At 43.8% G+C, this 23,603-nt stretch overlaps 2 protein-coding genes across 4 annotated transcripts; one reads left to right on the forward strand and one right to left on the reverse strand.

Moving 5' to 3' along the window:
- Window positions 1–810: 810 nt before the first annotated feature.
- Window positions 811–4,534, forward strand: LOC133922144 (alpha-terpineol synthase, chloroplastic-like). Of its 3 annotated transcripts, none has more exons than XM_062367342.1 (7): window positions 811–1,225; window positions 1,468–1,726; window positions 1,827–2,190; window positions 2,323–2,541; window positions 2,911–3,046; window positions 3,640–3,891; window positions 4,147–4,534. In XM_062367342.1, exons 2-7 carry the CDS (start codon window positions 1,477–1,479, stop codon window positions 4,441–4,443), a joined length of 1,518 nt encoding a protein of 505 aa, XP_062223326.1. In that variant the 5' UTR covers window positions 811–1,225; window positions 1,468–1,476; the 3' UTR covers window positions 4,444–4,534. The 3 variants fall into 3 exon arrangements, with proteins under 3 accessions (XP_062223326.1, XP_062223327.1, XP_062223325.1); XM_062367343.1 differs by having other exon boundaries at window positions 1,471–1,726; window positions 4,071–4,195; XM_062367341.1 differs by having other exon boundaries at window positions 812–1,225; window positions 1,471–1,726.
- A 964-nt stretch (window positions 4,535–5,498) lies between these two features.
- On the reverse strand, window positions 5,499–6,233 carry LOC133923081 (secreted RxLR effector protein 161-like). Its single transcript, XM_062368534.1, has one exon. The coding sequence runs from the start codon at window positions 6,231–6,233 to the stop codon at window positions 5,499–5,501; it is 735 nt and encodes a 244-aa protein (XP_062224518.1).
- Window positions 6,234–23,603: the final 17,370 nt, after the last annotated feature.

Genomic DNA, 23,603 nt, shown 5'->3' on the forward strand with positions numbered 1-23,603 from the left:
GGTTTTTTTACCAGGGTCCGTTGGTAAATCCGGTAAACCGGGTTTACAACTGATAAGTTTTTCCCTGAGCACCGGTGATTGATGTTTCAGGTGCAATATACTCCCTCTTCTTGCAATATACTCCCTCATTTTCAGTAAGTTCTTGTAGGCAAGAGAGTCTGTTGATGCACAGATATAGAGCTAGTGTGCTACTCTTTTTCTTTCGGGAAAATTTGACATTTGGACAAAACAGTATTTCACCATTTGAGTCGATCTCTTGTCGGCATATTTGGTAGGATCAGGAAACTATAGTTCTCACCAATCAGACTATTTAAAACTGCTCGTGGTCCACCAACCAGCCGAAGATAAGAGCAGTAAAACGAAAAGATCTGGAGTGAAAAATCTTCACTGTCGAGGTAACTAACACCTTTCGACATTTCTGTAAAATTGAAACCATTTTATAAAACCCGCTTCAACAGTTAGCAAAGACATTAACATTTATATGTATTTTGTTCAAGTTATATGGAAACATATAGTTGAGATAGTGCTTTAAATTGCTGAATTTCAATATATATTAAAATACATGCAATGTGGGTCTTATTTTTTATTCAATTATGAGCAATATCATGGTTCAAACAGTTCTTAAAACGAACACTTGCTTTGAAAGATATCACAATCTTGATGAATATCATAAACTCTACCACCTCCCATCTAAATCATGAAATCGCTCAACACTTGGCAAAATACTAAAAGTAAAAGTTCACCACTTGGTAAAAAAGAAGGATGTAGACATGAGTGTGGGCAACACAACTTAGGCCTATATAAGCCATGCTTGTGTAGCACAAATAGTACCAGTAGTGGCAGTCACCAAGGGCATTCTAAGAGTTAGGAAATGGAGAGCTCCACATGCGTCGGTCTCGCGTTTCTCCCCATGAAGTTGTTACAATCCAACGTGAGCCACCGCTCTGCCCCAGCACTCGTCGGCGGCGGCGGTTGTGTGGCGTCCAAACGGATGCTGCTGGTTCTACCACTTCCAGGTTCTTTACAGAGCCAGTGATGGGCACGTGGTTGCACTCGGACCACCGGTGCCAGCGTTCCCATCACCAATCGTCGTACGCCACAACCACAGCAACACAGGGACGAAGAGAGGGATCGGGGGAGCAGAAATCTCTCAAATTTTGACCCATCCATTTGGGGAGATTTCTTCCTTACCTATTCCAGTCCTTTGGCTTGCTCCAACCAACAGGTATGATTTTAGCTGACTACGCTAAGGCTAGAGAAACATTAAAAACGTACTACAAAAGATACTAGCAGTCATTACTGTTTCTAGTCATACGATAATCAACCCATGAACACTAATCACGTAAGATTATTACTTATGGATGCTAATCTTGTACTAATATAATACTCGCCATGTAATGCTAAGCATACTAACTAGCACTAATTGTTTCGCTAGTTCACTTATGTACTCAGTATATGTATTCTCAGCAGACAAGGATGATAGAACGAGCAGACCAACTGAAGAAAGAAGTGTCGAAAACGATAGCAGCTTCAAGTAATTGTAGCCTGTATGAAAGGATGCATCTCATTGAAGTTTTGGAACATCTCTGCCTGGATCATCTTTTCGAACAGGAGATTAATGCCGTACTAACTCAAATTAGCTATGCTGATGTTGGTGGCTGTGATCTCCAAACGGTGGCTCTGTGGTTCTATCTTCTCCGGAAACATGGATACGGGGTTTCACCAGGTAACCAATACAGATCTTATTCCTAGTTGAGTGTAGTAATCTTTACAGCCTTAAAAAAGTAAACAACTCAATAATATTTCAATTCCCATTCATGTTCCAGACGTGCTTGCGAAATTCAGTGATGAACAGGGGAGTTTTGCAGCAAAAAATCCAAAAGATCTACTGAACCTTTATAATGCTGCGTACCTGAGGACCAGTGGAGAGCTAATACTTGATGAGGCTATTTGCTTCACCAAAAGGTGTTTAGAATCAATAGTACCCCACATGGAAGGGCCATTAGCTCGTGAAATGAAGTGTGCACTTGAGATCCCAATCCCTCGAAGGGTACGAATATATGAAGCCAAGTATTATATATCTACGTATGGAAAAGAGACTAAAGGAGATGAAGTAATCATGGAACTAGCGAAGTTGAACTTTAATCTCATGCAGCTCCAACATAATAAAGAGGTCAAAATTGTTACGAGGTGAAGTCACTGATTCCTTTAATAACATTTTCTACCTTGAAGTACCCCAATACACAAAAGGTATACCATAGTTTAAATTTTCTTTATGGACATTTCAATTCATATTTAAGATGGTGGTTTACAAATATACAGGTGGTGGAACGGTCTAGAACTTCAATCAAGACTATCCTTTGCTAGAGATAGAGTTGTGGAGTGTTATTTTTGGATAGTAGGGGTATATTTTGAACCAAGTTTCTCGCGAGGTCGAATAATATTGACAAAGGTTCTTGCGATTGTGTCCATCTTGGACGATACTTATGATGTGTATGGAACTTCACAAGAATGTGAGTTATTTACCAAATGTGTCGAAAGGTTTGTATTCTAAACATTAAACTCTTTCTTTACCGCACATAATAAAAGGAAATAACAGTAGCTAAATACCTAAATATCAGAGGAATATAAAGTCTACATGAAAATGAGTCGAATTTATAAAATTTTCATATGAAGACTGACAACTGCAAATAGCTGCAAGTGAAAATGTATTTCCTTGCTCGTAAAAAAGAGAAAACCGTACCTTTTTCTTTCATTATGTTATCTCTTATAGTTGTGTTGGAACTATTGCATATATACAAGATGTATTTTTGTAATCATTGGCCCATTCTGAATTTTTTTAATCAAACTATATGATGAATAATTACTAAGATAAAGTTTTATATCTGTGGTGAATTTAATTTTGTCCAGCTGGGACCCTAAGGTAGCTCATGATCTCCCGGAGAACATGAAGTTCATTTTCAGAAAAGTTTTGGATACATTTCTAAGCATTGAGAATGAGCTAGCACCGGAGGAGAAATATCGCATGTCCTACCTGAAGAATTTTGTAAGTATACTTTTTCCATGCACCTATCAGTAAAACAATGTTTAGGATGTAATCTTGCGAGTGTTCTCCAACAAGTGACCTAGATTCATTTTATTTAAGCCTATCATACAAATAAACTCTTGTCACCTCCCCCACCCCTTCCCCGAGTTGCCCCAGCCGTAGCACCCAGTTCGGACAAATAAGGCTGCGTCTCCCTAGCTCTCCACGAATGGATTAGGCGTAGGAGCAAATGGGAGGGGAGGGACATAGTGCAGGTTGCCGATGATGTCTCTCCACCCAAATCCTGGCCCAGTGGGAGAGGCTAAACTGTATCGTGGAGCTGGTTGGATACAATATTAATCTGTCTTGATCTGAGCCTCGATTCGCTTTCGAATTGTTCATGTCCCCCTGTTGCAGGACTACACCCTAAACAAAGATTGCACAGGACATGTTGCCATAATTTGCTACCTAGGGAAGATGATATATGGGAAACCATACACATAAGCTAGTAGATTAGAACACAAATATATGGTTTTCCAATTCCAAATAAACTATGATCTTTCTGTATTTGTATGATGTCTAGCTGTAATTTTTTTCCTTCAATGTATGTGCAGATTGTAGATCTAGTTAGAGCTTACAACAAGGAGGTAAAATGGCGTGAAGAAGGGTATATCCCAGCAACCGTTAAGGAACACTTGGAGGTTTCAGCAAGAAGCGGTGCTTGTCACCTATTGTCGTGCGCATCGTTCGTTGGAATGGGAGATATAGCCACAAAAGAAACTTTTGATTGGGTACAAAGTATGCCTAAAATAGTCAAGGCACTCTGCATTATCCTGAGACTTTCCGATGATCTGAAATCATATGAGGTAATATTCATTTTTTTATTTCTTAATTTCCTATATATCTTTGGAGATTGCTCGTAGAAGCAGAATCGCTGTTTCAGTTCTGTTGGAAATTGTTGTTTCAGCTATACATGAAATTGGCTTTACTGTGCCATATCATTAAGTTATATAATTTTGTAACGGATATTATTATAAAATAATAGGCGACACTGCTTTTCAATATCTATTTGCTGATGCATCTCCCGGATTTATAACCAAGGAAATTGCATATGTGTGCAGCGAGAGAAAATGACCTCGCATGTTGCTTCAACAATTGACAGCTGCATGAAAGAGCACAAAGTCCCAGTTCAAGTGGCACGTGAGAAGATACAAGACATGATAGAGGAAACATGGAAAGATTTTAACGAGGAATGGTTGAACCCTAACAATCGCCCACCGAGGCAGTTACTCGAGAGAATATTCAACCTGACAAGGACAATGGAGTTCATGTACAAGCGAGATGACGCTTATACAAACTGTCACGCCATCAAAGACACCATAAATTCTTTGTTTGTTGAGCCTATTTCGATGGTTTAGCCACTTAGAGTTTACATGTATATTTGAAGCTTCTGTTTCGACGATGCTGACTGGCCTGGTATCAGCGTGTATTGAATGGGGTGCATGTTCATATTACTAGTACCATTTTGAAGACCGACAAGTCGATGCATGTTACAAATAAATTATAGTAAGATCAAAATAACACATCTCTAAAACAAAATACTGTTCTGACCCCCAAAATAAATTATCAATTTTCGCAGTATATAGTACCTATGTTGAATGACTGACTGAAACAGGAAATTTTCTATTGTTGACTGAAACAGGAAAATCAGTTTGTGTAACTAACCAATCAAAACCTCATGTTAAGAGTTGTAAAAAATTCCAACAAAAATATAAGTGTAGAGCATACTATCATTTACCACTCATGAAATTTGAGCTCAAACAACAACTTGTACAGGGTGAAACAAAAAAGAGAAAATTTAGTAGTTCATAAGGGGTACTATCACATATAAAATTTCTCCTTATACAAGTTGTTGTTTGAGGTCAAAATTTATGAGATAGTAGATGATAGCATACTCTATACTATCATATTTTTATCAGAATTTTTGTACAGCTTCTAACATAATGTTTTTATTGGTTGGTTACCTAAACTGATTTGTGTAATGGTTATGAAGAAGAATTTCTCAACAGGAACAGTAGAATTTCTCCTGAAACAGAGATGCATTTATACTCTCTCTCTCTCTCTCTCTGCTTTTTTTTTTTTTTGAGACTCAGGTGACAGAATCCCGATCAGCGATCAGCGAGAGCGAGAGGATGAACACACGCGAACACAATGGACACACGATATTTGGTGCTGCAAAGCGGCAGCTTTTCTGTTGTTGTTATCTCTATATATTAACGAAATACATGCAGAGTTACATGGTTAGAAACGACTGAGACTATCCCGGCATGCTCGTGATCGGTTGTTGCCATCCCAACTCCCTGGGACATGCCGCAATCTATGCACAGCCGCTAATAGCGCTAACTGCCTCTATCTACTATAATCAGCAGGCTCAGGACTTATTCAAACAATCTCCTCCTAAGTCCTAGAGCAGCTAGGCTAAATCTTTCATGCCGATCTCACCACGAAGTTCCTGGAACCGAACGCGCCCGAGTGCCTTGGTGAGGATGTCGCCCAGTTGCAGTTCTGTGCCAACAAACTCGACGTCGATCAGCTTCCTGTCGCAGCACTCCCGGATGAAATGAAACTTCACATCAATGTGCTTGCTCCGGTCATGGTGCACAGGATTCTTCATCAATGCGATGGCAGACTTGTTGTCCACCTTGAGCTTGGGCGCGAGGATTGCTCCTCTGACGAGCTCAGCCAGCAATCGTGCCAGCCAAACCCCCTCGCACGCAGCTCCAGCGGCCGCGATGTATTCTGCCTCGCAGGAAGACAGCGCGACCACCTTTTGCTTTGCCGACTGCCATGCAATCGGCCCACCTGCAAGGAAGAAGATGAGGCCACTGGTGCTCTTCCGGTCGTTGACATCTCCGGCCAGGTCACTATCGGAGTAGCCCAGCAGCTTCGGAGTGCCTTCATTCTTCCTCCCTGGATGGTAGTGCAGGCCCCAATGCACCGTGCCCGCCACGTAGCGGAGGACACGCTTGACGGCGGCGAGGTGCTCTTGGCGTGGTGCCTCCATGAAGCGACTGAGGTAGCCCACAGCATACGCCAGGTCGGGTCTAGAGTTGCACAGATACCTGAGGCTCCCGATGAGGCTACGGTACTCAGTGACATCCACGCTCGGCGTCGACCCTTCTTTCAACAGCTTCAGCTTCATCTGCATGGGCGTGGCACTCGGATTGCAGGCAGCCAGCCCCGCCTTCTCGAGAATCTTGATGGCGTAGGCACCTTGACGGAGCGTGATCCCGTGGGCTCCCTGCGTGACCTCCAGGCCGAGATAGTAGGAGAGGAGCCCAAGGTCACTCATGCGGAAGGTGTTCATCATCCGTGCTTTGAACTTTGTCACGGCACCTGCATCGCCACCTGTGATGATTAGATCATCAACGTACACACCTACGATCAGGCGCCCTGCTCCTTTTCCACGGGTGTACATCCCATGTTCATTGATGCAGCGAGTGAAGCCGAATCCCATCAGCGAGGCGTCAAGCTTCTGGTTCCATGCCCGTGGTGCTTGACGGAGTCCGTACAATGCCTTGTGGAGTCGGAGCACCTTGTGATTGTGCTTGCTGTCGACGAACCCGGGGGGCTGTTGGACGTACACCTCCTCCAGAAGCTCCCCGTTCAAGAATGCCGATTTTACGTCCATATGATGGACGCCCCAGCCATAGTGCGCCGCGATGGCGAGGAGCAGGCGCACTGACTCCAGTCGAGCGACGGGGGCGAACACCTCTTCGAAGTCGATGCCGGGACACTGCACGTAGCCTTTGGCGACGAGGCGGGCTTTGTACTTGACGATTCCACCGTTCTCGTCACGCTTGACCTTATATACCCACTTCAGGCCGATGGCGTGGTGACCGTGCGGGAGCTCCACCAGCGACCAAGTGTTGTTGTCGTGGATTGACTTCATCTCCTCCTCCATCGCGGCAGTCCAATTTGGATCACCGCCAGCGTCCTTTAGGGACTTGGGCTCCTCCACGCTGACGTTGTGCAGCTCGGCTTCCCCTACATCGCGGTGAGCCAGCCCGGGCACGGTGTCCGTGCCGAGGACGTTGTCGAGCGTTCTGTACCGGTGCTCCAGGTCCTCATCATCATCAGCGTCGAGGTTGTGGTCGGTGGTGAGCGGCGTCACGAACTCGACCTGCACCCCCGTGGGGGCGCTGGAAGTAGCTGGTGGTGGTGACGCAGGCTGCAACTCCGGTGTGTGCGGGGATGCTGGAGCGGGTGAAAGCGAGCTTGGGGTCGATGCCTCAGAAGGTTCCCGCCTGAGCTGATACTCACACTCGACGGTGAAAGGCTCCTGGTCAGCACTTGCTGATGATCCTCCCCAATCCCAGCGCGCGCCCTCGTCAAGGACGGCATCGCGCGAGATGTGGACGCGCTCCGTGGTGGGGTCGTAGAAGCGGTACGCCTTCGATCCGCTTTCGTAGCCGATGAAGACAACCTTCTGTCCGCGATCGTCAAGCTTGCTGAGGTGCGGACGGAGGCGTTTGATGTAGGCGACGCACCCGAACACCTTGAGGAAGTGCACGGGCGGCTTCTTCCCGTACCACGCCTGGTACGGCGTCATCCCGTTGAGCGCGCTCGTCGGCGCCCGGTTGAGCAGGAACACAGCGGTGTGCACCGCCTCTCCCCAGAAGCGCCCGGGCATGCCGCGGGCGCGCAGGATGCTCCTGGCCATCCCAACGATCATCTGGTTCCGGCGCTCGACGACGCCGTTTTGCTGTGGCGAGTACGGCGCCGAGTGATGACGCTGGATCCCTTCTCTTGCACAGTGTTCACCAAACTCGACTGAGGTGAACTCACCCCCATTGTCAGTGCGAAGCACCTTCAGTTTCTTGCCGGTCTCGCGCTCGACACGAGCCTGGAACGCCATGATCGCCGCCGGTGCATCTGCCTTCGTGCGCAGGAGTGTGAGCCACATGAAACGGCTCATGTCATCAACAAGTAGCAGGAAATAGACGTTCCCGGCTGGGGTTGGCGGCGAGATCGGGCCGCAGAGATCGCCGTGAACAAGTTCGAGCTCCTCCCGGGCGCGATACTTCGTAGCCTGGGGAAATGGCGTGCGCTTCTGCTTCGCCAAGATGCAATCTTCACAGACCTGCTCGGCGTGATCGATGGATGGCAGTCCGTGCACCATTTCCTCGCGTCCCAGCTTGCGCAGCGACTGGAAGTTGAGGTGCCCGTACCGTTCGTGCCAGCGCCAGGCGACGTCGCCGACACGAGCAGTGAGGCACACCGGGGCGGCGATGTTCATGTCGAGGTAGTAGAGCCGGCTCGGCGAACGGGGTACTTTCGCGAGGAGTTGTCGCCGCAGATCGAAGAGTCGCAGGATGCCGGACTCGATGTCGACCTTGAACCCGTCCTCATCCATCTGCCCGAGGCTGACGATGTTCGTGGTGAGGCGCGGGATGTAGTAGACCCCATCAAGGCGATGGTGTTCACCGGACTTGCAGGCAAAGAGGACGGTGCCCTTTCCTTCGATGGCGACAACCGATTCATCACCGAACTTAACAGTTCCAGTGACGCCGGTGTTTAGCTCGGCGAAGGCGTTCCGTGAACCCGTCATATGGTTCGTCGCGCCGGTGTCGAGCACCCAGCGGCGAGGTCCCACGGCCTCCTTCTCTTCCTCGCTGTTGAGGTGGAGGAGGACCTTGCGCTCGTCGAGGTAGACCCGGTTCTGCGAATCGACAACTAGTGGGACCGGTGAAGGGAACTTGGGCGCCGCGGTTACCTCGTTCTCCGCCGCGATGTACATCAGCGCCCCTTCTTCCTCTTCAGCCTGTGCGACGTGAGCCGCGTCCTTCTTCTTCCCGCGGCAGTCTCTGGCCCAATGGCCAGTTTTGCCGCAGTTGGCGCAGCGGTCGCCGGGTGGTGGCCTCCCGCCACCAGCGTTCCCGGCGCCTGCGTTCTGACCGGCGCGGCCATCGCGCGACGAGGATCCTGGACCACCGCGTCCGCGTCCGCGCCCTCGACGCTTCCCGCGGTTGCTGGAGCCCGCACTGCCACCCGAGTTCTCCTGCTCACGGCGTGCCTTGCGGCGGGCCTCCCAGTCCTCCTCGCAGAGCATCAGGCGCCCCATGGCGTCCGTGACCTCTTTAGGCTTGGCGCGTTCCTCGAACACGCGTAGCCGCCCGATGATTTCCTCGATAGTGACTTTGTTCAGATCAAGAAACATCTCGAGGGAGACGGCGGCTTGATTCAGCCTCTCAGGGACCACCTGCAGCAACTTCTTAACTACCTCGGAATCGGTGATGTTGTCGCCGAGGGAGCGGAGGTTGGTGGCGAGCGCGGTGATGCGGATGCCGAACTCGGTGACGGTCTCTCCTTCCTTGAAAGTGAGGTTGCCGAATTCCCGGCGGAGCTGCTGCGCGCTGGCGTCGCGCGCGCTCTCGTCGCCGATCCGCAAGTTCTTGACCGCGTCCCACGCCTCCTTCACCGTGGGTTTGACGGCGAGTGTACTCCAGAGCTCGGGGGGCACCGAGCGCAGAAGACCGGCCATCGCTTGTCGATCGTCGTGGTACTCAGCTTCGTCGGGGTCGTCGCTGATGCCATGGTGAACGGCGTCCCAGATACGGAGGGTCTGGAAGTTCACCTCCATGACCAGTGCCCACTCCGGATAATTAGTCCGGGTCAGCATCGGCCACGCGATGTTCGCTGACGACCGCTCGACGATGCGCTCTACCACGCGCGACCCGGCGTCCCGGGGGCGCGAGCGGCGGCTGTGGGAGCGACCACGGCGGCGCTGAGGTGAACGCGACGGCTGCTCCTTCTTCTCGCCGGAGCCATCACCCGTCAGCAGCTTCTTGGATGGTGACTGCGACATGGCGACGGCGGGACCAAGCTCTGGTACCAATTGACAGAATCCCGATCAGCGATCAGCGAGAGCGAGAGGATGAACACACGCGAACACAATGGACACACGATATTTGGTGCTGCAAAGCGGCAGCTTTTCTGTTGTTGTTATCTCTATATATTAACGAAATACATGCAGAGTTACATGGTTAGAAACGACTGAGACTATCCCGGCATGCTCGTGATCGGTTGTTGCCATCCCAACTCCCTGGGACATGCCGCAATCTATGCACAGCCGCTAATAGCGCTAACTGCCTCTATCTACTATAATCAGCAGGCTCAGGACTTATTCAAACATCAGGCAGCTGATTTATTTTTCAGAGCTCAGGTTTACAATTGTTTATAATACAATAAGTAGGAAAAACAGGTGTTAGACTAAATCAAGTGCCTCCTTCAAGAGAAGTCGACCCCCGTTTCGCGCACAGGTCTGCAGAAAGGTTTGCCACTCTTGGGGCTTAGCATAGTCTGAAACCTTGCACGGATGAAGAAAATGCTTCGATCGCCACTAAAACTGTATGGATATCAGATCTAGCAGAATGCGGGCCTTCCAATAAATTGATCAGCTCCTTATTGTCTGTTTCCAACATTAACTCCTCAACACTGGAATCTGAAGCCATTCGAATGCAATCGCACCACGCATAAACTTCTGCATGCAAGGCAGTGGACATGCTAACATAAAGGCTTCAGAATCGTCTCGCATCGCCACTCCAACGGTTGACGACCGGTAAACCGCCGATCTAAAAAAATTAATAAAGAATAGAAGAAACTTTGAGTACATGATTCACAAGAGAAACATATAGAGATTTTTAGATAGGTTTGGGCCTTCCTGGTGATAATAACTTTATGTCATATTTGTCTAATATTGATCTGAGCCTGTTACAAAGGGTATACCAAAGTCTAAATGGATTTTAACCTAATCGGCGACTTCTTTCTTAGCTTCTATTGGTTTGTATGGGCTTGTGAAACTTATATTGCTCGTCATCTGTAGGGTACTTTGGCTCCGTATACATATGGGGGTGTCATTCGCCTTCTAGACTCTTCATTTCTTATTCCTGGAGATAGAACTTTTCGCTTACTGGACGCCTTAGGTATTTTCTTTCTCCTAGGGATTCTTTTACTAGAGATAAAAATATACTCTGAGAATTATGAGAGACCCTATAGTACTCGGATATGGTAACTCTTTATAATTCATCATCATATCCCCCATCAGCACGTGAAGTGAGGCTTGGACGATTCAAATATATAGCTGGCAAAGATAAACTTTTTGTCCAATCATATCATCAAGTAAACTCGGATTTCCGATTATGATAAAACATCTAACCAGTTTTTCTAGGTTCTAAGATCACCTACTCGAGATTTTGAACGTGTCTGAGTTCTCAAGAGAGTACTAGATTCTTTGTCACATTCGGAAGTTTTCTAATTGGCCTAAAAAATTATCCGGTCCTTGCCTAAGTACAAGGGAGATAGGACTCGTCACTGGCTAGGCTCAGAAGTTGAACCATGGTATCGGAAAGTTTGCGTGCAGGTGAAAGAGATTCTCTGTCACGAAGCGGTGGTTGAGGCAGAGAAGAAGGAGGCGCCCAACAATGTCTCCATTAATGATGACAAGATGCCCGCCGCTTTATCCTCTCTGTTCTCTTGTTATTCCAACGAGGGTGGCCGGAAGGAGTTGCCGGAGTAGTGTCACCGGTGATGAGGGTGGAGAGACAATGCCTCTACCAAACCCTATGTTATCGGAGATGTCTATGATCGGACGACAACACCAGTGAGCTCAGCATGGAGCCGGAACATCAACGACCATGTCTCTTTAGTTGGGACCAGTGGTTGGAGAGAAACAAGGGAGTCTCTCCTTCCTCTTCCTGAGTGGCACTTTTAGGACTTTTTATAATCATCTCTCAATTAGCTTATTTGCAAAAGGGCTCAAAAAATCTTGTTAATTAGAAGATTCCTATTCCTACTAGAATACATGTGTATGACTATAATCATTCTTTTCAATAAAAAGGAGTTTTAACAAGTATCCAGCATCTCTTTCGGATAGCCATGTGGTTTGTAGAATTTCTTATCATGATGTTTATCGTGACGACCTTAGGCTCGACTCCAAGCAGAAAACGTATAAGTTTTCAGGCACTCGGGGATCCAATAAGGTTCTCCACAATCCCTAAAAGAAAATTTTTCGTTCTCAATAGGAAAAGATATGCATGATAAGTTTTGTACTCCTAATGTATATGAAGCCCCTGACTGACTATCAGGGAAGGATTCCCAGATGGGTAGTCCAAAAAACTAAGTGTGCTTGTGGGTATAAGTTCCCAAATTGCATCTTATCTTAGTTTTTTCTCTCTCTAAAGGCATTATCTCAAAATAGGCAAAAACTGATATATTTTATTTAATTGAAAGTTAGATGCTTTTCTCAATAGATGGGAGTACTTTGCGTTGAACGCTTTTGATAGCATATCGTGGACTTTCTATTCCTTCGATTAGATAGGGATGTGGTAATCGCTAGTCAGAGAGCTTATTACGACCAGCCTTAAGTCCGCTTGAGTAGAAGGCGTCATAGCCCCCAGTCACTCATGGAACACGATAAAGAGCCTTTTCATAACCCCACGTTCACGACGCAAGGATCTTTCTCTTCTCATTAGAAATTACTTTTAGAAGGTATGTGATATGTTGTTCTTGATTTCCAACATCCAATACTTATTAAGCCCCCAGCTATCTACTCGAAAATAATGGTTCTAGGTAGGTAGTCCAAATAGCAAAAATATAATAAAGTAAAGAGAACCCATATTGCCCTTGGGTCGCTGCCCTGGGTGCACGTTTGTGATGAAGAATCTAAGAAGCGGCTTACCCCATTTGTTAGGCATGAGGATGTTCGGAAAGACAAGTAAGGCAGAAAAAGAAAATCGATCGACTTTCTAGGCAATATGATTTTTATTATTATAATAAAGTATTCTTAGGACTTAAAGAGTTTATTAATGACCAATGAGCTATGTAGATTTATTGTCTTAAACCCAAATAATACATACTTGATTAAGCCGATAAGCAGTGACCCTTATTATCTCAAGGGTAGCATAGCCGCTTTTTCATAGGCTCCGAACTAGTCATGGAGTTGAGCCCCTAGGTTTCTAGGTTTGCATCTAGAGGCACTATGATCGCAGTTACGACTGAGGATTTCTATCCATCTTGATCCTTGAGCTTTTGGGTTCCTCGCTTGGTTGGTGTTGAACTGTCATGTTAAGACTTCACTTGTCACAATGGAGACCTACTTTAGGACAACACCGGACGGTGATGATTCCCTCAGGTTCCAGGATCTTCACGCACTGATAAGCGTAGTGTGTGGCTTCCATAAATTTGGTAAGAGTAGGCCTTCCTAAGATGGCATTATATGTCATCTCGAAATCGACCACATCGAACATAATTTTTCTGTTTGGAAATGGTCTTGCTTCTCGAAGATAACAGGTAACGATATCTGGCTGATAGGAGTGGCCACAGACCCGGGTATAATATCATGAAAGGCTTGAGTAACCGGCTTGATAGCAAATCGAGAGATCTGCATTCCTCCTAATGCATTAGCAAAGATGATGTTCAGGGAACTCCCTTCGTTGATAAAGACTCAAGTAACACTACAGTTATTTATCGTAGGTTTAACTACTATCAGAAAGTGTCATGGTTGTACCAAGTTATCATGGTAGTCTTCTTGAGTGAAGGAGATTTTGGTGTCCGACCACTTCACGGTGTGATGACCCTTAGGAATAGCTGTAAGGACTTCTCAGGCCACTGTTTTGTATTGTCACTTGGACTTGTAGGACGCAGAACCACCAAACATGTGGTTGATCGTTCTCTCACCCAGCTAAAAAGACATCGTGTCCATGTCATCCTTGTTGCCATCTGAGTCCGAGTCCATGCTTTGGGTCACGACCTGGATCTTCTTTCCCTTGGCTTCTTTCTCAACTTTCACCTTGACCAAGTTTTTCCAGAAGTGCCACTCATAGATGTTGTGGTTGTCGGTTTGGTGGAAGTCGCACCAATGCTTCTCGTCACATTCGCCGGAGCCTAGTGTAAAGCTTCTACCTAGGGTAGGGTCTGGAAACTGGTTGGGACAAACATCAGGCCGATCTACAAAAACCTCGTTAACTTTGGCTTTTTTTTGTCCTTACATCCCTTTATATTCTTCTTGTGCTTTCTAGGCCTTGTCACCACCGAGCTCGAGTTGAGGACATTTGGTACCCTGAGTCTTTTCCTTAACATAGAGGAGCTCATCCTTGACCCTAGCAGACTTATCGATGATCTGCATGGGCTCTTTAACCGTTTCAGGCTCCTTTTCTAGCTATGTCTTCAATGCAATGATGGCTCTTAACCCCTTGAGTGAACGCTTGGATGATGTCGTAGCCACTGATCTTGGGGACAGTGTTCCGGGTGTTGTTGAAGCATCACACGAAGTCGCGTAAGTTTTCATTCCCCATCTGCTCACAACAGTGAGATCGTTTTTTGCGCCGAGACAAATGTACGTACCTTGGAAGTTAGCTCAAAATACGTCATAGTGCTTCTCCCATGAGTATATTGTCCTTGACGATAGATTGGTCAACCATGTTCTGGCTGTCTCTTCAAGGGCCGTGGGAAGGTAATTTGTCATTACCTTATTGTTCCCACCAGCTGCTTGGATGGTGTGGTATAGATCTGGAGAAACTCAATAGGATTTGTGCTTCCATTGTATTTCTCAATAGTCCTAGGGCAGAACCTTGCCGGCCAGCTTATGTTCTGTAGATCTGGAGAGAAGACTAGGCATTCATTAATGGCATCTTGCTTGGTTCCAGCACCCCCAAGAGTCTTTCCCACAGCGATTGGAGATTGGTCCTGATTTGATCGATGTCGGGACATCTCTCAATTAGATTGATGAGGGGTAGAAAAAGCCTCCTCAGAAACCCCCAGGCATCTTCACCGATCATTGATGACCTGATGCAAGTCATTGATTAGATGACCTTTGATCGGCGAGGTATGATGATGATTGTTTGCCCGATTGTCATCCCTGAAAACCTTGTTCCTAAGGTACGCCTCTCCAGGTTTGAAGCATCTCATGATGGAGGATTGCATGGCTTGCCCCAATTAGTATTGTTTCCAACTAAGACCAGATGAGAGTTCTCGGCCTGGAGCAAGATCACCTTTATTATGTTGACTATCAAGTTCACCCAATTCTTACCGACTGTGGTAGCCAGATCTATGGTCAAAGGGCGCATGAGGCCTCTTGTAGAAGAAGGATCCTCTTAACGGTTGCAGATTTAAAGTGGTCAACCCCTTGTTGATAACTGGAGACTATATGATTGGAGCCCTGACAAGGGCCAGAGGCGGTGTGTCCACGTGAGGTTGACCATTGTCTACCGTTAAGGCCAGACGACCCCGAGCGTTTGTAAGGTCATCGTCATGATGACCCAAATCATCACACCTCCCCCCCCCCCCGTTTCTGATAGCAAAAACTTCTCGCTGGTAATCTCCACTGGAGGAGGTGTCTAGATCTATCATGGATGCGTCATTGGATTGCTTTGGGTTGGTATCTTGACAATCTATATTGTCAGAAGTTGCGAGGATTGATCCTAACTTACTATGTATCGGATATTCATAGTTGTCTTGGCAACCGAGCGGTTCGAACTCGATGTCATAATCTTTGGCACATTGATCCATAAAATAACTTACCTTGTCACTTAAATCGCCACCAAAAAGTTCATCGCCAAAATCTACCCGATCGATCACCGGTTCGTCGAGGAGAAAGGTAAAGTTATTGTAGAACCCCTCATCTGAAAAACCATTTTTCTGTGAAGCTTCGGTCGATGTCGATAGCATGTTGTGTTACTAATGCAAAAACCCTTAACACTGCCGGCTCCAAAACCCCTTTCACTACCAGTTTTGGAGCCGGCAGTGGGTAACGGACAGTGATAGTCCTCGACTATCATTGCTGGCCCGGGGACCGGCAATGAAGGGGTTATTACTGTCGGCTGTAAACTTCAGCTGGCAGTGATTGTCAGTCCCCGAATCAATGTGTTTGTGCCCAAAAAAGCAAAAAAAAAAGCGACCAGAGGCACCCGACCAACTACTGCTCACTCGCCCTCGACCAGAAGCTTGAGTACCAATCACTGCTCACTTGTTATTTTTTTCACGTGAGTTTCAGGACTCGAACTCACGACCTCAATCAGAAGCTCCACGTGCATAACCTCTCTAATTATCTCACCTCTCATTCGTTCTTAAGTACAATAGCAAAGTCAATCCTTTTGACCTCTTTTGATCAAACGTTTGAACAGCTATTTGCACATCTAAATGATCCTAAATGAAAAGTTTATCAACTATAGAGTTGTATATCTCGTCAAGGTCTACAATGTTAATATAAAGTTTATCTCCATCCGACTCTGTATGACAAAGTTTGTGTCCAATCCGTGCAGTGTTTAGTAAAACAGTCATAACTTTTGCATATGGAGTCCAATTTTGATGTTCGACCTCTACTTTTAAAGCTAACGAGGAGGCGCATCCAAAAAATATAGATCTTTATACCTGTACCTTTCTTGACCCCCCCCCCCCCCCAAAAAGCTTGAAAGACCCTCGACAGGACCTCTAAAGTTTTTGTCAAGACCTTCTCCGATTTGCTTGAAGATTTTTGGAGACATTGTGCTAAGTCTTAAAATTAGTGTTGCGTAGATGTTTCATCAATCTGAATCATCAAACTCACGATAAATTTCTTTAAATTTCAGTTTTCAACTTTGTAGCCCTATATTTGTCTTTTTTTAATGATTCCTACTAGTGTTTTATATTAAATCTAGGTCAAAAGTTTGTGATCAAGTATGTGGTTCCCTCTGTACTAGTTTTAGACATTTATTTGTGTATCTATATGGCTTTAAATAATAAAATGATCAACTACAAAATTGTAGATCTTGTCGAGTGCTATAATTTTCATATAAAGTCTGTCTTCATCCAACTTTGTATGAAAATGTTGTGCATTTTTAAGATGAGTTGTCATCGATTACGACTGAAACTTTGTTAAGATTATTTTTACATTTAAATAACCTTAAATTAAAACATTTTCAACTACAAAGTTGTAGATCTCATCAAAGGCTATAATTTTTATGTAAAGTTTTTCTCCATCCAACTTTATATGAAAAAGTTATTAATTTTTTAAGATAAGTTGTCATATATTATCACTGTCGACTCGTCACACGAACCGATAATGATACCCATTATCACTGTCGGTTCATAACACGAACCAGTAGTGATACTTGATGAACTATCACTGTCGGGTCATGGCTAGAATCGACAGTAATAGTTCAGGTATCACTATCGATTAGTGCCCTCATCTGGCAGTGAAGCAATATTGCTGGCTCAGGCCATCAACCAACAATGATGCCCTTCAGTAATGTCTGTTCATAAGCCACATTCTCTGATTCTTCTCGCACAACTTTTGAACCGACAGTGATACCTCATTACTGCTGGCTCATTAGCAACCGACAGTGATGGGTTGACATATAAGCATGGTTTAATAGTAGTGTGTGTAGACTCTTCAACGTCTTTTGTCATGATCCCTATGGATGACGCCAGCTATCGACGACTGGTAAACCGCCGAACTAACGAACTTGTTGAAGAATAGGAGATACTTTGAGTAAATGATTCACAAGAGGAACACGCATGGGTTTTTAGATAGGTTTCGAGGCTCCGTGAGGATAATAACACTATGTCGTGTTTATCTTGTATTGATCTGAGCCTGTTACAAGGAGGTATAGTTAGCTAGATAGATTTAAACCTAGTCGACGATTTCTTCCTTAGTTTCTGTTGGCTTATATGGGCTTGTGAAACTCATATTGCTCATCCTCCATAAGACCTCTTGGCTCCCCATATATATTAGAGGTGTCGTTCGCTCTTTACACTCTTCTTTTCTTATTACTGAAGATAGACCTTCCTGATTACTAGACGTCTTGAGTATCTACGGATAATTTTCTTTCTCCTAATAATCCCCTTCCTAAAGATAAAAATATAGCCAAGAATTACGAAAAATTCTAAAATACCCGGATATAATAATTATCTATTATTCATCGTTACCATCAGGGTTCCAAAATTCAACAGTTACCGAGCAAAAATCGCGATAACCGGCCATCTCGGTCCGACATGGTTTCAGAAACCGAACGGTAACCGAATTTAAATTCAAAAAATTCAAAAAAATATAAAAAAATTCAAACAAAAATCAAACAAAATATTAAAAAAAACTAGATATAATTCTAAGACCTTCTGTGAAAAATATTTTCAAAAATAATATCGTTTGCATCATATTCTATAGGGAGGAAGTTTGAAAAAAAATGAAAAAAGTTGAAGCGTGTGGCTCAGTTATTAACTCATGTTAAGAAAAAGTTTAACATGCAAATACATTTTTTTTTGTGTAGAACGTATCTTAAGAGGATCTTTAAAATTGATTTCACTTTATTTAGAGTTTTATTAATTTCTCTATGATTTTTATAAAGTTCACAAGCATAAAGTGAATATGTTAAGAAACAACACTGTAATTAACCTTTTCATATCTACTATTATTTTTCCTACATAAATCATAGTATAAATAAACTAATAAAAGTGGTTTCACTAATTTTTGAGGTGTGATGGGTCAGTTATGAATTAATCTAGTCGTAACACATTTACACAATCCTGCATATTACAATAACTAATTCATGAGTTCATATATTTTTAAAAGACATAGAATCATGTAAAAAGACTAAAAAATTAGTTTCATGATTTTTGGATTAGCAAAGAGTAAACTATGCATTTAACTTGGTTTAACAAATACATTTTCTCATAGAAAATTTTGAACTTTTTTATCAGTATAAATACTTTTATCATGTAGATCATGTTACAGGGAAACCAACAAAATTTGTTTCGCTTGATTTGAAGCTCAGATGAATTAGTTATTCATTTTACAAGATTGAGATAATTTTTGGATTTTTTGTTAAACTTTACTGAAAATTGAGAAAACCGCTCGATAAATCGAGAAAACCGAGCGGCTGCCGACAATGCAGAAAAATTGAGAAAATCGCTCGATAAATCGCAAAAACCGCTCGGTAACCGGTCCAATTCGACCGGTTACCGAGCGACTAAAATCGCGATATTTCTCCAAATTTCAAATTTATTCAAATGAATTTTATCTAAATTTTTAAAAAATTCGAGCGGTTACCACCGTAATCGCGATTTTTCGGTTATCACCGGAGCTCAGTAACCGAGCTCCGATCGGTAATGCAAACCTTGGTTACCACCCCTTCCTGATTTTGTTATCTTACAAAAATGCCCCGTCAGAATTAATCTTCAGTCATTCGGTTTCTGGCGCCTCCCATCTTGTTGGCCTAGGCAGCTGGCTTCGGCAATGGATCAGTTGACCAGTACACGAAGTGGTCACCTCCATTACAAGTTACAACTTCGCCTACCAATCTGACCATTCGCTGTACTGTCCAGCCTTGCCCTCCTTGTTTTCTGTCATTTCTAGATGACCAGAGAGCATAGCATTTGCAGCCCTCTCTTCATTACACGGGGCAAATAGTCATGTGACAGGATGGAGTGTTGATAATTTAGTTCCAGCAAAATCTTTCACTTTCCTCCAAAAGAGTTGCGCATAAGTGCACTGAGTAAGTGAACCAGCTCAGTTTTTCCTCTGTTACCACAAAAGAAGCAGGTGCCCTCTGTTTTAATGTGGCACCTGTACAGATTGTACATTTGTACGGCTCAAGCAAAGTCAGAGACGAATGGTAACATGATTTTTCCCTCGTTATGATCCGTTAAATTGAAAATAGATGATCTAGATTTATCACTATAATACTGCTACAGCACTGATACAATAATCGTGGCACAGTAAAATCAATACAATATATCATGAACAACATGTGCTACAGTATTTTACTGTAAATTACTATTCCCAGTACTGTTTGCCCCTGCCTTTGCTTAGCAAAGTAGAGGAGCTGGTTCCAAAATTTTGACAACCTCCCACAAGAAATTCTCACCTTAGGCGGCGCAGAAAGCTTTCACAGTCTTTGCCGAACAAAATGTGTTCAGAAGGCTGAAAGGGTGCAGAAAAAAGGTACACATGCCCCGTTCGGCTAGTCTAAACCAATCTATATTCGAGAGAACCAGATACACCCTTTCGACACACTGAGTTGTCCAGCTGTTTATGCTTTGTTCGGTGGTCTGTGTACCTGAAACACATGCATCTATACATAATATTTTTGTCACTGCTAAGCACAGATCTAATTATCAGCTTCATAACTTGATTTTTCACGGAATGCATGATGTTGTTAAAATCATGCATGAATATGCGATCACATGCATGCAGGTGTCTGTTACCGGAAGTCCGATATATAATAGCTCCGTAACTTTTATGTCAGATACTGTAATATGTTTATTCGCACCAACATATTACAGTAACTAAACACTGCTTTGTCCCGAATATGGGTAACTAAATGCATGTGGGGCTTTCGAAAACACATCCATGTTACAAACAATTTGTTCAAGAACAACATTGCATGTGGTTAGGAGCTTTCTGTCTCTCCCGATGAACATAACACTATCACAGATCCAATTAAGAACATAATGACACATGACATATGGAGCAGCTCTCTTCTTTATTCCTTCTCTTGTTGTTATACAATAGGAGAACATCTTTCATATATATATATAGGGATGGAGGATGCCCACCCCCTACTTAGAGGATAAGTTTGGTAAAGAGCTCACCCCAACAAGGACACAGATAAGTGGACTTGCAGGCCCCACTTGTCGTGCACCACGCCGGCTCGGCCTACCATGGCCGAGTCAGTCATCCCCTCACGAGGAGATCGGTTTCACAACACTTTTCTTAGGCAAATTACCACGCTATACATGCTTCATCCAAAAACTAGTCAGAAAAAAAAACATATATACCATCCTTATAATGCACATATTGGCTTGTTAAAAATCTAATATGAAAAAATCCAAGTAAAACTTATAAAGAGAAAATGAGTGCAATGCTTCCAATCTCCTAGATTGATTATTGATTCTTCAGGAATGAACTACTTAACTTTAAGACTCAATGTTATAGGGATTATGCTACTCGGGAAGTTCTATACCCTAACATGTACACTTCTCTAAGTCATTTCATACCAATACCATGTAAAAGCGTTTCAAAAGTAGGCGACGATAAAGACTTAGTGCACAGATCTGCTAGATTGTCACAAGACTTGATATGATCCACCATGATTTCTTCTTTCTTCTGCAATTCATGGCTGAAGAATAGTTTTGATGAAATATGTTTCATGATATCCAACTTTGGGCCTATTTGTTTTAGTTGGAGATTGTAAAAAATAACTTGTAGACTATGGATTGTAAGAAGCTAGATTGTAAAAGCTGGATTGTGGATTATAAAAGCTAGTGGAATGCGGATTGTTGGATTGTTATAATCTGGGGGCTGGATTGTAATAATCCAACTTTTACAATCCATCTATTTATTTCAACTTGCAGATTGTGATCATAATCCCACTTTTATAATCTAGCTATTTGTTTCAGCTTGCAGATTGTGACCACAATCCATCTTTTACAATCCAAAACAAATAGGGTATTTATATAATCCTTTGTATTTGTGTAGCAAAAGCATGATTATCTTCATAGCTGGGTAATTCATGACATTTACTCCACATGTATTTTGTACATGATGAGTAACGCGTCTTAACCAGGTACATACCTTAGCTGCTTCATATAGAGCAACAATCTCTGAGTGATTTTTCGATGTCACTATGAGCGTATGCTTTTCTGATTTCTATGAAATCGTGGTACCACCACAGAGAAATACAGTCTATGATAATGCTTTATGTGGATCGAATGTATATCCTGCATCGGCATATCATATAAGACTTATGTCTCGATTCTTCCAAAAAAAAAACAAGATGTTCAATCATTCTGAGTTATCTAAGAATGCGTTTGATGCATTTCCAATGCCGTTTGGTTGGAGGCTTGGAGCTAAACTGAATCTTGTCAGTAGGTTGACATAAAAGCAATATCAAGCCTAGTACCAAATTTGCGAGGTACATTAATACTCCAATGGCACTCAAGTAACAATATATGGGTCATAGTAGATCGCCTAATTAGTATGGTAGCATATTTTATCTTAATACATTCTACAAATTCAGTAAGTGATTTGGTACCGCTCTACATGCATGAGATAGTGCGGTTGCACGGAATACCTTGCTTTATTGTGTTCGATACCGATGGTAAGTTTGTTTCTAAGTTATGGGATAGCTTCCAAAGTGCGTTGGGTACCGAATTGAAGTTTAGCACTATTTTTCACAGTCAGATGGATAGATAGTCTGAACACAACATTCAGACCATTGATGATATGCTAGGATCTTGGTTTCTATCTTGGGAAGATAGTTGGGAAGATCATTTGCCACTTGTGGAGTTTGCCTACAATAATAGTTACCATGCTAGCATTCATTTCGTACCTTATGAGGCTCTTTATGGATGGAAAAATGTAGATCATCCTTTGTTGGGATGAAATAGGTGAGAAGGCAGTTTTAGAACTAGATTGGGTCTGACAAACGACACAGTGTGTGGCTGAGATACAACAACATATGCTAGCTGCCAAGAGTAGGCGGAAGAGTTATGTGGATGTTAGGAGATGTGATTTGGAGTTTCAGGTGAGCAATGAGGTACTTCTCAAGGTATCCCTCAACAAAGGTGTTGTAAGATTTGGTACTGAAGGGAAGCTTAATCCAAGATACATTAGCCCATTCTTAGTAACTGCACGAGTTGTAAAGTTGGCATATTGACTAGAGTTATCAGAGTCAACGAGGTGTGTGCATGACGTATTACATGTTTCTATGTTGTGAAAGTACATGAGGGATCTTGAACATCATATAACATTGGAGCCAGTGACTATTGAGTAGGATTTGACATTTGAGTATCGTCCGATGAGGATTTTGGAAGAATCTAAGATAATGTTGGGGCATATGACGCTCAAGTACATCAAGGTTCTTTGGATGAATCAGATAGAACGCGAAGCGACCTGGAACTCAAGTTGCAAAAAATGTGGGAGAAGTATACGGAGATGTTCACATCTGGCGTGTAACTATGTTTTCATGTACGTCAAGTTGATTCCACTCCGTGAGAAATGTGAAATAAAGAATTCATGGGCAAATTCTGTTGAAGGGGGGAATGTAATACCCCAGAATATTATGATAATTATAACATGAATATTACAAAAATAGATCGTTGACTGAACAAAGCTCGGAGTAGGCAAAATTTTGACTTTCTGATCCATAGCTCAGATGGATGATCGGAGACATTGGATACGTAGAGCGCATCGAAATGAATCCGTTTAGCTATTTAAATGCCAAGTTTGGACATCGAATGAATTCATTGCAAGCCCAATAAATTTAGACTATTGATTTAGAGATCGAGCTAGTCAGGAGACCACCTCATCCTTGAGCGCTTCTCAGTGCCTCATAATGGGCAGGGCGGGCTGGTCGACTAACCCTATCTACCTGTCGCCACCCTACCGTTCGGCCACTTGTTCTACACTATCATCTGCCATCGGTGCCCACCGCCACTGGTCATCGTCTGCTGCTGCTAGTGCCTGTTGCTTTGCTAGCTACTACTACATAGTGCCAAGCCAAGGAAGAAGGAGAAAGGAGAAAACGAGAAAGGGGAAAAATTG

This window comes from Phragmites australis, chromosome 6 (genome assembly GCF_958298935.1).
Source record: "Phragmites australis chromosome 6, lpPhrAust1.1, whole genome shotgun sequence".
Lineage (NCBI taxonomy): Eukaryota > Viridiplantae > Streptophyta > Magnoliopsida > Poales > Poaceae > Phragmites > Phragmites australis.

Coding starts and splice junctions, on each gene's coding strand:
- LOC133922144 (XM_062367342.1), top strand. CDS start 1,477: ATGATAGAACGAGCAGACCAACTGAAGAAAGAAGTGTCGAAAACGATA. Junction 3,047..3,639: donor TGTCCTACCTGAAGAATTTT/GTAAGTATACTT, acceptor ATGTATGTGCAG/ATTGTAGATCTAGTTAGAGC. Junction 3,892..4,146: donor ATGATCTGAAATCATATGAG/GTAATATTCATT, acceptor ATATGTGTGCAG/CGAGAGAAAATGACCTCGCA.
- LOC133923081 (XM_062368534.1), bottom strand. CDS start 6,233: ATGCAGATGAAGCTGAAGCTGTTGAAAGAAGGGTCGACGCCGAGCGTG.